The sequence below is a fragment of the Aythya fuligula genome, chromosome 11 (assembly GCF_009819795.1).
Source record: "Aythya fuligula isolate bAytFul2 chromosome 11, bAytFul2.pri, whole genome shotgun sequence".
Classification (NCBI taxonomy): domain Eukaryota; kingdom Metazoa; phylum Chordata; class Aves; order Anseriformes; family Anatidae; genus Aythya; species Aythya fuligula.
In genome coordinates this window covers 9260394-9275083 of record NC_045569.1, presented here as the reverse complement: position 1 = coordinate 9275083, position 14690 = coordinate 9260394, and the positions used below count along the sequence as shown (strand labels likewise).

At 53.8% G+C, this 14690-nt stretch overlaps 1 protein-coding gene across 1 annotated transcript in view; it reads right to left on the bottom strand.

The window, feature by feature from the left end:
- Positions 1-272: 272 nt before the first annotated feature.
- Positions 273-14690, bottom strand: part of ARID3B (AT-rich interaction domain 3B) — a 29121-nt gene continuing 14703 nt past the window's right edge. Inside the window, exons 5-9 of the mRNA XM_032194899.1 lie at positions 6126-6309; positions 4752-5011; positions 4272-4529; positions 1893-1994; positions 273-1041 (exon numbers count right to left, since the gene is read on the bottom strand). Of these exons, the coding sequence (XP_032050790.1) occupies positions 884-1041; positions 1893-1994; positions 4272-4529; positions 4752-5011; positions 6126-6309 (962 nt within the window). The 3' untranslated portion in view covers positions 273-883. The remainder of the gene's footprint in view (positions 1042-1892; positions 1995-4271; positions 4530-4751; positions 5012-6125; positions 6310-14690) is intronic.

Here is a 14690-nt window from a genome sequence, read left to right as displayed (position 1 = left end):
CCCAAGAGAAAACAAGTTCAGGGGAAATGTCAGCGGGATGAGTTCGCCAAGGGCAGAGAGACAAGGTCAGGGGCATTTGGAACTTGGCTGAAAGCCTGAAAAAGGCAACGACAGTAGGGAACGGGCCAGCACCAGCCAGGAGAACGAAGCAGCTGAACGAGAGGGGGCTTTTCTGTGTCTGGGGGTCCTTCCCCTGCAGCCAAGACCTCCGAGAGGGGGAAAGGAGGTTCCTCAAGTCTCTCGGGACTCCGCAAGCAAGAACTGTGGGCCCGAGGGGAGGACCAGAGCACGGCAGAGCCTGAAGAAAAGCGAGGCAGCTCGCCTGCTCGGCAGCTGCGAGCCCGGCAGGAGAGGGGCAAGGCAGCCTGCCGGCCGTTTGGATTGTCAACACACGGGGTTGGTTTGTGGGAAGAGCCCGCGTGGCTGCTGGCTCAAGGAGAACCCCGCTGCCCTGCCCGGCCTCGGCCCCGGCCCCTTCCACCTGCCTTGGTGACGTCTCTGCCATCTCTGGGCCCGCCGCTCCTAGAGACGATCCCTGATTGAAAAACGCCAGGGGTGCCCCCTCTCCACGTCCCACCCCCAGCGGGAACACGGCCAACCCCGGGAGGAAAAGGAGGAGGAGGAGGAGGAGGAGGAGGAAGAAAACGGAAGAGAAAGGGAGGAAGAAAGGGGAGAAGGGAGGAAAAGGCTGGACAAACGGACGATGAAGAACGACTCGCTGGCGTGGAAAGGTTTCAGCATCATCATCTTGCCGTCGGCCAGCCGCAAAGCAGGTTCCTTGAGATGAGGTAACGTGTGCGACTCCTGCCCGGCGCGCTCCCCGCCGCGAGCAGAGAGGGAGAGCTGCCGGGGGCCAGTGTGAGACAGCGAGCGCGGCCGGCCGTCAGAGAGACCAGCTGGTGGAGGGCTCGGCGCCGGGCGTTCCCCGCGATGAGGTAGGGCTGGCAGAGCAGTGGGAGCTGCTGCTGCTGCTGCTGCAGGAGCTCTGCGTGCTGGAGCCCGCGATGAGATGGACGACTGGCTTCTGGGCAAAGAGCACTCCTGCAAGGCACGGAGAGGGAAGGAGAAGGGTTACGGGGTGACACGGCTCAGGAGGATACGGGGGAGAGCAACCCCAAAGGGTTCACCCTAACAGAAGGGGGCCCTGTGCAAGGCCAGCAGGCTTTGAGGCAGATCAGAGCATCAGTGATAGCAAGGATACAAGAGGGGGTGCTCTGGGACCTGCTCTGTCAGCCCCTGCCGTGGGATCTTTTGCATGCAGAAGGCTGGAAGATCCCAAACAGCACAAGAAAGAGCAGCACCAGGTCTCCCACTGATGGCTTTGTCACGTAAACGTGACCTGCACAATCAAATGGCTTGAGCTGAGTACAGGGACAGCAACAACTCTTGCCTCCCTACAGCGTGTGAGGAGAAGCTGGGTTAAGCTCCTCCTGATTAGGAGAAGGGGCACATTGCTCCTTCCTGCCAACACTTAACACAGAAGTTCCCTCTCTGGAGAAGCTGGATTTCTCACCAGGTTCCCTCCTCCCTGCCACAGCAAAATGCCATGTGCGGACTGCCAGCAAAGTGCTTCCCCGGGGACAGCTCCAGAGTAGAGATCACGGCAGAAACACGAATGCCATTACAGCAACAGCTCCTTGCACAAACAGAAAATCACCGAGAACCGGCATTCAGGAGCATCTGAGACTGAAAAAATAGCAACCACCCCCAGCCCCAGGAGGAAGGAGCACTCATCTTGACCAAAAAGAAAACAAATCAGCTCCTGCTGAGCTTTCTGAGCCAGACGAGCTGTGAGCTGTGCTTTGGCAGATGACCAGCCCCCAGCAGCACGCCACCCTCCACACAGCCCGCTCAGCATCCCCACACGTCCCCGGGGGGCGGCTCCTCCTCACCAGCATAAATCGTGCCGTTAATCTCCACCGACATGTTGATGCTCCCAATGCCGTTAGGTGACAGGTTCAGCGCTGCCGCCGCCGCCGAGTCCGGTTTATCTTCTTCCCAGGAAAGAAAAGACAAAGTTAGAGAGAAGCGACACCATCTCCTGTGCTACCCGGAGCTGATCGGGTACCTACACAGCCCTCCTTTTGGCTCTTATCTGATAAGGAAAAAAAAAAAACCACTGTCAGTCCTTTTACAAAGGTGTTTAAGTGCCCAGGCGTGAGCTGCACATGGGCTGGGATCCCACTGAAGCCCCCGACTCGGGCCAAACGAACAACCCCTCCACAGAAGCAGCCACCAGCACCCGAGACGTGTTTACCCAGCTGGATTGTGGCTGGGTTTGCAGCAGAGCTGGGGCTCAGGTTGCTGCTGCCACTCACGGCGTGCCGAGCTCAGGCTGCAGCAGCTCCAGCGGCCGCTGGAGGGGGACTGCCTGAAGCATGACAGGCTCAAACCCAGGACGAGCACGCTCGGCTGCCCCTGGTGCGTGTGAAATCTGTTTTCTCTGTCCCTTCCACACGGACAGCCCTTTCTAAGGCATCCTGGGCAGTTCTGGAAGTGGCAGTGCAGAGCTGGGATCCATTCTGCTCTGATGCCTAAGGGGAGCTGAACATCAAACCCTCCTGGATGTTTCTGAACCCTCCAACCAAAACAGCCTGAGCGTGAGCCTGGGATTGCTCCTCACGCTCATGAATTCAGCCTTAGTTTGCACAGTGCCATGGTTACCGGCCCCCCGGTGTTGGTTTTGGGGCATTATGCTATTAAAACAGGGAGAGACGATGGAGACAGTCTGCCCAGGCTCTGGCACTGCATGCAAAGTGCGTGCTTGGAGCTCCCTTCCAGTCTGCTGGGACAGCAAGGCCGCTGTCCCTGTGAAGAATGCAAGGGGCTTTGTTAACATTTAACCCAAATGGTCCTAGCAAGCTGGAGTGAGCTTGTGCGGTGCTTTTCAAAAGTGCCTCCCAAAGCACCTCCCAAAGCACAGCATTATTTTTATTTTGCAATCAGGAAATCAGAGTCTGAAAGACAGCACAGACTTGCCCAGTCCCCTGAGGAAGGTGGGAATAGCATCACTGACTCCTGCTGAGGGCTCAGTCCTCTGCCTGTTGCTGATCCTGGAGACTAAAACTGATCCTAGCCTTTTGATTTGGAAGTTCAGCATGAAGCGGAAAAAAATGAAGTGAGACGAGGGAATGAACGTTACTTGATAAAACTTGTATTCCTCTTTACTCACTTTTTTAATGTGAAAGTGAAGTTGAGGTGGATGCGCAGCTGTCAAGACTTGCAATTTGAGGTCTTGATGCCATTTAACTGGGCAGCAGGAGCATATGTATCTCTCACAAGTATCTCCACGAAGCACATCACTGCTAGCAAAAGCCTCAAGAACAACTTTTCCCCTTCTAAGCAGTGCCAAACCTGCCCGGCCTTGTGCCTACATGCAAATGGACACTTAATGGGGCTCCAAGACCTTTAATTTGAATGGATCAAAAGGTTCAGAGGAAGCAGCTGTTGGGACTGAACCTTCTGAGCCTTCGCCGTGCAGCCCCGGGACAGGTAGGGAGCCGTGGCATTTATCAGCTTTTGAAGCCACTCCGCAACAGTATTGATTCTGACAACGTGACCTTTACGGGGTGACTCCCCTTTCCCAAAGCATTTCAGGAGGGCATTTCCCTGGCCATGAATGCTGCTTCTCTCTGACCTCCTAACCCAGCCCTGCCAGGAGTTCTCTGCCTGCAGGGCTGCAGCAGATGCTGGCAGGAACCACCTGACTCGCTAAAAGCTCTGGGATGTGTAGGGCCCCCCGCAGATACACAGGGCTTTGTAGCCTCCTCAGCACACCTGCCAAGGGGATTCCTAAAAGCCGGGCATCTCTCTCCCCTAACTGCCACTTGTACAGACAGAGCTGTCACCTCCAGGATCAATTAACAGGGTTCCTGATGAGAAAAGGACAGGAATTCACTCCCTGCAGCACAACCCTGGATGAGGGCAGGGCTGGGGAAAGCGTGCTCTGCTGGAGGGGCTGAGCACCTGGCACAGGACCAGGCTTCCCCTCCAGAAGTCACCTCAGTGACCACATAAACTTCCTGAACATGCTTAGGGTGGGTCTGCATCCAGGCTGGGCTATGCATCACCCAAAAAAGAATAACACGTGCAGCCGTAAACTCTAACAAAACATTTCTCTGGTTTAGCTTGGCGATTCCTGTGCTCCATTTTAGTAATTTTGTGACACTGACCTCTGCCCAGCGCCCAGATGTGGCCAAAAGGTGTTTGACACCCTGGGCTGGGAGCAGCAGCCTGCAAAGACCCTTCGTGCACCTCGAGACGCAGCTTACCCTTGCCATTGATTTTGATTTTCATGGGGATTTGCCGCGCCATGCTGAAGAGGTTGCGCTGCAGAGCCTGCTGGACGAGCCGCTGCTCCTCCTCCGTCATCCGCGAGACCTTCTTCTCCGGCGGCTCCCCGGACTCCAGCCGCTCCCTCAGCTGCTCCAGGGTGGCCGTTCTCGCTGCCACCGTCGCCTGCTGGCTCGCCAAGGTCACCGGCACAGCGATGCGATTTGGCATAGACACGGTCAAGGGCACTCCGTCGCCTGGAGAAGGACAGAGTCACTCAGTCTCTCCCGCAGCCCTTCCTAAAGCAGGCACGCAAAGGCTCGGCTGCAGGCAGAATATTCCGCGTATCCTCCCCCACCCGAGCCCAGTTACTCTCCAATCCCACACAGTTTGGGTGGGCAAAACTGCAACTCAGTGCAATAACCGCGTTTCTCTGGCCGGGACACAGCCACCCTCTCCGCCGCGGGCGCAAAGCCGACCTTTTCTGACAGCTGCTGCTGGAGACACACGAGGATTGCTGGTCCCGCTGCCGGGCGCGACGCCGATGATCGGGAAGCGGATCTTTGGGGGAGACAGGAGGGAAGGAGGCCCCGTGGCGGTGGGCGAGTAGCTGAACAAGGAGGAGCTGTAGCTGGGCCGCCTGCCTTCCCGCCTGTTGCCGTCGATCGCAGCCTGAAGCTCAGCGGGAGAGCTGAGGGACTTCTTCTCGCACTCGTAGGCGTACAGGTACTTCATATACCTGGGAGAAGGGCGAGCACAGGGAGACTCAGGCAGGTTTCTCGACAGAGCACGGAACGACAGGCTGCAGCACCCGCTGGGTCACCCAGGCAGGCTTTTAGACTGAGGTCCTTGCAGATTTGGAGTCTTTGCATCTCACGACTGCTGCTGCGCTTGGTATCGTAAGTGTTACATGGTTTGGGTGTGAGGCACAGCTCTCATGAAGAAAGCACATGGCTGCATACCACTGCAGCTAAAATTTTAACAAATAAGATCTCAAACCACAACACTTACCAGCAAGGAGGGTGACCTAGGATTTACCTTGTCCAATTTGTACTGGGCAGCACCAAACCCATCACTTTCTCTGAATTCTGCCACACAAATTTGCAGCAAGCAGTCTGTTTGTACCAAAGGCTGGAAGAACAGCACGGATCTTCCCTCCCTGGGACTCCACAGCTCTAAAATCTAACAGCTAACTGCTCTCTAGAGTTACCAGCTCTAAGAACTGAGTTTCATTTTAACTGGGGTGTGCATTCCCAGAGTCCAGCCTTGCGTGCTCTAGTCACCTGAAAAAGCGCTGCTTTGCCTCGTTGCTTAAACTCTGCAGTAGGTTTAATTTACCAACCTCGTCTCATCCTACTTTTTCTTCCTTTTGGCTTGCCTAATCAACGCGAGGTACTGCAGGCCAGAAAAGCAATCCTCACAGCAGGCAGGCACTAAATGCAAGTTCCCACAGCTTAGCAGTGCTGACATGAAATGATCGAGCTCATACTTGATGCCTACACATCAGCAGCCCCCCTGCCCGCTCACGGTGCCAAGGGGGACAGAGCAAGAGACCCTCCTGCCCCGAGGAGTTCAAGTCCCAGGGTACAAGGTGGTGGTGTGTAAGTGCTGGGGTTGTAGGGAGGGAAGAGGAGAGCATTCAGGAAGGATCACTGCTCAGCAAAACAAGAGAAGGGATAGAAAGGGAAAACTGCAAGCTGTGGGTGCGAGAGGAGGGATAAATAAAGCAATTCATCAGCTCCTCCCCAGCCACAAAATAGGACTCAGTCTCATTTTTAACACCTCAGTCCCTATTTTGTGCTCCCCAGATCCTGCTCTGCTCCTATCCATGCTTTTAGGCTCTCTAGACTCACTGGGTTCGAAGCGTGAACGCGGCACTGGTGATGGAGGTGGGCAGGTTAAGGCCTTTGGTGATCTCCCGCCAGATCTTCTTGTTGATGATTTCCACCAGCCCTCCTTTCTCGGTCACCAGTTTGTAGAGCATGTAGAGGTCCAGGATCTGCTTTGCCATGATGGGGATCCGATTGATGGGAGTTCCTGCAGGGAAACAGCAGGGAAGAAAACATGGAGGGAGAGAGAAAATGAGGCCGAGAAGGCTGGCGGGCTGGGGCTATCGATCTTCCTTCTAATAGGAAAGTCAGGCAACTCTATTTGTAGCCTGACTTGAGGCCCCTCTACGGGCGAGTAAATGAGCCAGAGAAGTGTAGCTACATGGCACGTCCTTTTCATGAAAAATCCTTTCCTGTAGGCAAAAGCAATTATCAGACAAATAATAACCTGCAGCTAAGAGCAACTCCTCGAATAGGAGAGGGGAAGTGGGGACTATTCAATCCTAGGGGCGAGGGAGCAGCAGAGAGGAATCATTTTTTATGAGCTCCCAGGGCAATCTCAGATAAAATCTGGATTGCTTGTGCTCAGGAAGGGGCCGAGCAGCCCGGCGGCTCGAGCTGCTCACGCGCTGGAACTCTGCTGCCTCGCTCCCCAGGATTTGCTTGGGAGGAGCAAACAAAAAGGGGACGTGACACTCGGCAGCATCTCCCCCCTCCACGCACATTTACCTCCATCCTCCCTCACGAGCGGGCACTCAGCTCTGGATCCTGCTCTTACAAAGCATTTCCAAAAGCTTCTGAAGCTCCCAAAAGATGCCCTGCTGCGGGTACGTGTCCCTCGGTGGGATGTCACCCGGGAGCAGTAACTTGTTGCAGGGTGGGGATGGTGCAGGTGAAAAAATGAAGGGTGTAACGGAGCATCTGCGACCCAGGCACTGCACTGACTGCGTCCCCATCGGTTTTAACCCGATAGGGCCCTTTTGGCTGCGCCTTTCAGCCCTCCAGGGTCTGAAAAGGTCAAACCGATGAGATTTCGGCAAGGAGAGGAAAGGGGAAAAAGATGCTGATGCAGCAAGCCTTTTATTTTGCATAGGAAATACTGTCCTGGATCAAAGAGCGGTCCATCGGAGGTCAGTATCCTGTCGACCACAATGCCCAGCACCAGCCGGTGCAGGAAAGCCGGCGAAACGCCGTAATGGACAATTATGGGATACCCAACCCACAGGGGAGGCTCCTGCCACTGCTCATCAGCCAGCGAGCCGGTTAATGCCCCGGAGCAGAGCAGTTTATGGCCCTTATAAATGGGTTTTATTCTGGTTAGTGAAAAGGAGCTCAGCGAGCTCTGCAGATGTCCTCATTATACATGTAAGTGTAATTTTTTTTTCCCCCCCCTTTCCTTTTTGAAGCCTATTACGCATTAGCTCACGGCACCAATTCCCACAGGTTAACGAGATGCCGGATAAAAGCAGCAAACTTCTTCAGCTTTGAAAGGGCAGCCTTCAATTTCCCCCAGTCACCAACCCTTAAACGTAAACAGCAACCCGATCAGGCTCACCCCGCGCGCCCCGTTACTTTCTCTCTCTCTCGTATCCTTTTTTCCTTCCCTGGCCGTGAAGCTGCCATTCCCAAGCTGCCATCCACCAGCACATCAGGTCCTCTTCCTGCATTTCCCATGCGACAGCTCCCCGCGGGAGCAGAGGCTCCTGCTTGTTGGATGCCTTCTGGCTCCAGCCAGAGCCAGTCTGCCCGTGTAGACACAACCCTCGCTTCACTTCGTTTCTCCCCGGCACCATTTTGTCTCGGCGTGTCGCGAGGAGGACGAGGAGCGCGGCAGCAGCAGCGTTTCAGGCTGGGAGCGATCATGTTACCAGCCCCAAGTTATCATCCATCAGCCGAGCTGCAGCAACCAGTCACACCCAGCCCGCTCCCAGTGCAGAAGCAGGGGAAGATTTGTCTCAAAGGACCCCAGAGAGAGCTCGGACTCGCTCTTCCCACCCCCAGAACCTCCCTTCAGCAGCAGTTCAGCGTTTGTGCCCCGGCAGCGGGGGAAGCCAGACCATCCCAACAAGGGAAATCACCAAGAAAATGATTTGGGGCAGAGCCTGGGCGCTGCCGGAGCAGGATTGAGACCTTTTCCTCCAGCAACCCCACTGCTACCCACTCGTCCCAGTCCCATTTAGCGAAGGGCATGAGCTGGTCCAGGTGAAACTTCAGTCCAGCGACCAGATAGGGAGTTTAAGGGGTCATGTGTAAGGCTCCTCAACCCACTAACATGGAAGAAAAATTAAATACCTCCTTCTTAAAATGCTCCACTTATCCTCATCAGTTTTAGCTTTCTTCTAGACCTCCCCACCTCAGCAGCTGAAAACGTAAATTTACCCAAAAGCTCCGGTGACAGATGTTACCTACACGGGTGGGAGGTAAGGGCTTCCACCAGCTCCTGAGAGCCTGCTCACAGCTGGAGTGGAAGCAGCTCCCAGAGCTGACCTCACGTTACCACCCCGTTGACACCCTGCCTTCCTGCAGTTTTCTTTTAAACAGACCCCACGGCCTGAAGTGCCCCAGAATTTAATCAGCAGCTTCATAACCCAAGCTAAAACCTGTTTTTTTTTTTTAATTCTTTAGTTTCTTGGAGCAGGCTGAAGAATTTTACAGCAGGGACACAACTTCCATCCTCACGCATGGGCACGCACTCATTTTCCTTCTGGGCTTTCCCTTAGGTGGAGACCACTCCAAGGAACACCCTCGGGCACGGGACGAGCGAGCCAAGCGTGATTTGCATCCCGCACCCCGTGAATTCCCCGTATTCCTCACCGCCTCGGCCCATTTCATAGCAGCTGCCTGCGAGCAGAGCTGGGAAGCCAGGACGAGCTGCTCGTGGAGCCCCCTCCTCCCCCAGCCCAGCTCCGAGGCGATAAAGTCTTTATTGGAAACCCCCAGCGCTCCAACAGGAAGGGCTGAAAAACGAGTGCCATGGGACGGCTGGATGCTGAAGGCGAGCGGATCCTTTCACAGGCGGCTGCGAGGCTTGTCAGGGGCCGTGATGGATTACTGTCATCTGGCAGCATCAGGATTAATGATCCCGAGGTCAGAGGGGAGAATTCCAGAGGGAAAGGTCAGCAGCCGGGGGCACAGCGTAAGACTTGTTGCCTTTTGATGGCAAACTCATTTTACTGTACTTTCAAGCTTGGGTTTTGCCGGCTCGCAGAAATGCTCCGCGTAGCACGGCTGCAAAGAGCCGGAAGCCTTGCTCGGCTCCAGAAGAGGCTGGGGAGGACGGGTGGCTCCTCTCCTCGGAGTTTTCCTGGGAAACAACTCGTGGTCCTTTCAGCCAAACCCCAGCTAGGCCAGCGTGGGCATCCCTGCAGGGCAGCAGCCGGGGTGGGGGGACACCGGAGGCTGCGCCCCCTGGAAAAAGGGGTGTGTGGTTGATATGAGTGGGAGACCTCGGGAAGAGAAGCTTTAGGACAAGCATAAATGTTCCCCCTTTCTGCTGTGTTAACTGCTGGGCTCTGAGCAGGGGACGCAGCAAAGAGCCGAGAGTGGGAACACAGCCCCAGGGCAAGAGGCTGCTGACTCCAGCCAACCTGCCTCCCCCTGTGCTTACCAGAGGGGCTGGGAACAGGACAAAAAGCCCCAAAACGGCACTGGAAGGAAAAGGACTCAGCCCCCAGCCCATACCATAGGGGAAGGGAAAGACAGCTGCAGCTACAATTCAGATTTCTGGCATAAAGAGGTTCCCTGGAGGAAGCCTGACTGTAGCTATAAACATCTCCGTCCTTCAAGGGAAAACAGCAGCCCCTTCTGCCAAGCTGTTTCACCCCTTTCAAAAGCTTCTTCTGTTTCAGGCAGACACAACAGAAGCCTAAAGGGCTTATATGGAGGGGCTTGAATGTCCCCTGTGTCGGAGAGGCTGACGGGGAAGCTGATGCTCGCTCTTTAAGAAGAGAGGGAGGAAGATGTGAGCCCCGGATAATCCCTGAGTGACTGTTTTGACATCTTTTGGCAACGAAGCATTATCTGAGGAAGGGGTGCTGAGCACTCAGCACACGCAGGCTCTGCTCCCCTGCTCCCCTCTGATGACAGCCAGCACCCAGTGCTGGGGCTCGGCCTCCCCTTGTGTTCAACGGGACCCTATTTCCGACCAAAGTCTTCCTCGCCCACCCAGGCACGCTGCCCAAGGTGTTTTTTTCCGTGCTCTTCATCCTGACACAGCCAGGCTTCAGATTTATACCCAGATCTGAAGAGGCAGACTGACGTTAAACAAAGACAACTGCCCCCCTAAGACTGTAACAGGATCACGGAAGATGAGTTCCCTCCGGTTCGCAGGGATTTCCTCGGCTTTACGAGCCCTCCGTGACAGAGATCCCCTGCCAAGAGACTCACTCCTCTCCTCGGGCTGAGCAAAAACCCACTGCAGGGAGTTCCCCATCACCAAGCAGCCTAAGCCACGACTTGTCCTGCACGCAAGAGACAGAGAGCAGTTAATTATACCCAGCCTGAAGCAGTATTTTTTTCAGTCGCCTCCCAGTTTGTTGTTTTTTTTTTTCCTACCCAATTTACTTTCAGAAGTATCCATTTTCAGGTAAAGAACAAAGCAGGCACGACTCCCAAAGGCTTACCCCACAGAATAACATTTGGAGCGTGATACAGCACATTCTGGAGTCAAAAAGTGCACGGGCAGAGAGGGGGCATTTAGGTGATACCCTGAACAAGGGAAGAGCTGCTCCTTCCCGTCTCCTGCAAGCACTCAGAAGAAACAAGAGACACCAGACGCCAAAAGGAAGAGGCTTTCCTTTTGGTCTGTGTTGATTTACAAGAATAGAATAGTTTTGAACCCAAGCTTGAAGAAATCTTGGTGTTCCTTCAGGAGACAGCACAATGACTTGGTGTGAACATCTCCCCACGCTCGAGCAGGTAAAACCCATTTCGACAGAAACCCAGCCCGCGGGGAGCATTCGGCCACCCCAGCTCCTCTGCCTGCAGGTTTTACTTCTTGCTTTGAGCCCATCCTAAGGGCTAAGTCAGCGTTCGAATAAAAGGAAAGGTAGGCACAGAAGGGAAACAAGCTCTCCTCTCCTCGGTGCCCCAGCTGATCTAATCTCTCCTCGCATTCGTGGCATCTCCACAGCGGGCATTCGCGCCTCCCAATGGGAATGTCACCACCTGATCCGCGAGCCTGCAGACCATTAGACACTCCTCTCAAAGCGGGAGCCAGGCTGGAGGGTAATTAATCACCCTCTATTTGACAGGAGGCCCGCTTCTTATCGGCACCCCTCAAAACCCCATCAGTTTCGGCTTCCCTCGGCGGTAAGCGAGGCTGACAGCAGCCCCTTATCAGATTTCGGCTGCCGAACCGGAGGCAGCCTAACAGGCAGCCAGCAATACTGGATGAGGCTCCAGCTGCCTTAACCTCGCCTCATGGGGTGCTCCTCTGTCCCCCAAAACCGGGACCCCATGGAGATGGGTGCTCTTGCATCAAGCCCAATATCCTCACCCTAACAGATTTCTTCCCCCGATGTGGGACAGCCGTGGGGGGGGGTTTCCAGGCGTACGACCTTCAAACCGAGCGGATAAACTCCTCTAGGTAGAGGTTGAGTTCCAAATACAGGAGGAAACGTGGAGAAATGGGGGCAGCTGGGGAGAATAAAGGGGGTCAGGCTGCGCCAAGTTAAAACCCGGAGCATCTTCACGCCCAACTGTTCCACCTTCCATCCAGCTGGGTATCTGCGGGGTCATCTCTTCAGTGCTGAGCTACCTCCGCTGGTCAAGTGCTCGAGTTCATCAATCATCGGGAAAACACGCTGTCAGGTTTAGGGGGGGAGGCTAAAACACCCATAACAAAACGCCCATATACAGAAGAGCTCTGGGAGTCCAGGATTTGAGACCCAGACACCAGTTTTCTGGGGAAACGTGTTACAGTTTGACATCTCAATCTTCAGGGGAAGGGAGGAACGACACCTTTGACTCCGTCACTCAACTCTGTATGCCCAGGAGTGCCTGGGATTCAGGGATCCCCCACTGGCAATCCTACAGCAAGCCTGAGATCACATTAATAAGCTACAGAAAGATTCATGCAAAGCCAATCACACCAAATTATTTTATCTATCCTGTCCAATACAGAATAAAACAGCCAAGCTGCTCAAGCATTCTTCATGCTGGTTAAAGTTAAAACAAATCTGTAATCCACATAAACTCCTATTTTCCCATTTACAACCACAGCTTCCACTAAGAGTTTGAGTTTTTCATGGAGCTAAAGCAATATTTAAAAGTTTCAGCTGCTAAAAACCCATGGATGTTCAGCACTGGAACTGAGAAGTTACTGATGCTGGGTATTTTCCCAGAAAAGATTTTGTAGATCTTTCCAAACGGAAAGCTGGGGGCCTTATCCCAATCAAGGAGAAAGTTCTCACATCTCCACGTGTGGAATGAATGCTTAGTACATAAAAAAAAAGAAAAGCAGGAGGAGGGGAAAATTTGCTTCTGATGGGAAAGAACCTGCTTTTTTTTACAACTTGGAAGCTACCCCAAATTTGGCCCAGGTAAACTCCCCCCAGATAACTTCCATGTCTGGTGGAGACTTTCAGTCACCTGCAAGGCATTCCCTGCAACAGTCTTCTGGATGCTACCGAGGAATTTAAACGGGAACATCAGTTCCCCCTAAAACCCGAGGAAGTAAAGGCTTGTTAAGCAGGGCGAGGAGGCAGAGATGTAGCTGTGCACAAACGGAGGGCGTTAATGGGGACAGGAACTTTTCCTGGTTGCTTTGGAGCATCCAGACCAGAGCTCTGCTGAGGGGTGGCTCAGGCAGGAGATGCTCCAGCTGGGCTTGGTGCAGTGCCTCGAGTGAGAATTTTCCACTGCAGAACACCGGCTGCTATTTGGGGAAGCATTTGCTGCAGCTCAGCGTTAGGCAGCCAGCACAAACAGAGGATGCTGAGAATTTATGTCTATTGATGTCTCATTTACAGAGCTGCACTGCTTAATTCAGATTCAGAATATCTCCAGAGGATGAAAGGAAGAAAGCGGCAGAATTGAATCACTGGGACGGAGAGAATTCCCTGGACAAACATTTCATAAACACCACTTGGCCTAAAGATAAAAGAACCCATCAGTAAATGCTTTTGTCAATACCCTGGATTTGTTGCATTTCCACATCTAAAATGTGCAGGGCATACAACAGCAGGAAAACATTAAAACCACGCGGTCAGGCTGACAAAGCCCCTTCTATGTATATACACATAAAAAACCAGAATGGTCAAGCCATCTGGGAAAACCAAGGTCACGCAGAAACCTTGAACAAAATTAGTAGAGCTGTACAATCGGAGACGTTTTATGAGCTCCTCACAAAGGCGGTACTTAAAATGAACAAAACAGCTTCCCATGAAAGGGAGCCCTTCCTAATACGCCATAGCACGCAGTTAGATCTCTTCCCCATCAAACCTTTTCTCAAGAGGAGTTTCTTGCACGAACGCTGCTGATACCAGGGGTGGAAGTCCTGCTGCTCCAGCTCTGTCCTCGCCAGTGGAACGTGCTCAGCTCGGTGATAGCTTGGCTGCTACAAGGAAGAATCACACCACTGACAGTCCTTCACTGTTAGGGGACTAAACAGGCTAGCTGTGCTGCCCAGAGCACACTACAGGGTTAATATCGATGTTTTTCTGCTATTTGTCTTATCTACACCTTTTATCCCACAAAGACAGCCAAAATTTAGCTTCAAGGTATGGCCTCAGGGTAAGAAAGGTCTGAAAAGTGGAAGATGCCCTGAAGATGAAGTGCTCCTCTCGAGCACTGAGAGCTGAGCACACCAAGTCGCCCAGCTGGCTGCTCGGTGTTTGTGTTATTGAACCCGCTGCTCCACAAACCACGAGCACTCCTCCGGGAGGGCTGCGATACGGAAAAAAGGAGTTTCAGAGGCACCACAAACATCTACCGTGCCAAGGAATCCACGCCCACAGCGTGAGAAGCTCATTTTGCACAGGTTCACGACACGTCCCTCGCCACAGACGTTCCCAGAGTTAGTTCCTGCGTTAATGTTTTAGCCTTGGCACTCGAAAACCCTCTTTCCCCGTTCATTTCGGATACACGAGTGCTGCAAAACGATCGGCGATGCAGGAGGAGGAGCTCAGAGAGGAAAGAGCCTTTGGCTTGAGCTGAGCAAGGGAGCGGGGATGCAGCAACCCAGCGTGGTCCCCGTGGAGCTGCAGCAGGTCGGTCGTGGCGTGGGATGGGTCCCCAGGGGGCTGCACACCCAGCCCTGGTGTCCCCTCCTCGCCCCATCTGCCCCTTCAATCACCGCCAGGGTGGGGCCCATTCGCCCAACCCCACACGGGGAATAAAAAGCCCAACAAAGGAAGAGTTACAGCCTCCCTCTCATCTCCCCCTTCCATCGTTATTGCCACCGAAGGGCCATTTTATCGCTTGCAGCTGTGGTCGTTCAGCGACAACCTGCTGTGCTCAGAGGCAGATGAGACCTGCACATTTGATCTGCATTAAGCCTGTTTCATGGCTTCACATTTCTAGGTACATTCCAAACGGCAGCACCAACAGCCAAATCTTTTCATCCCCTCCTCTTACTCAGGAGCTCCT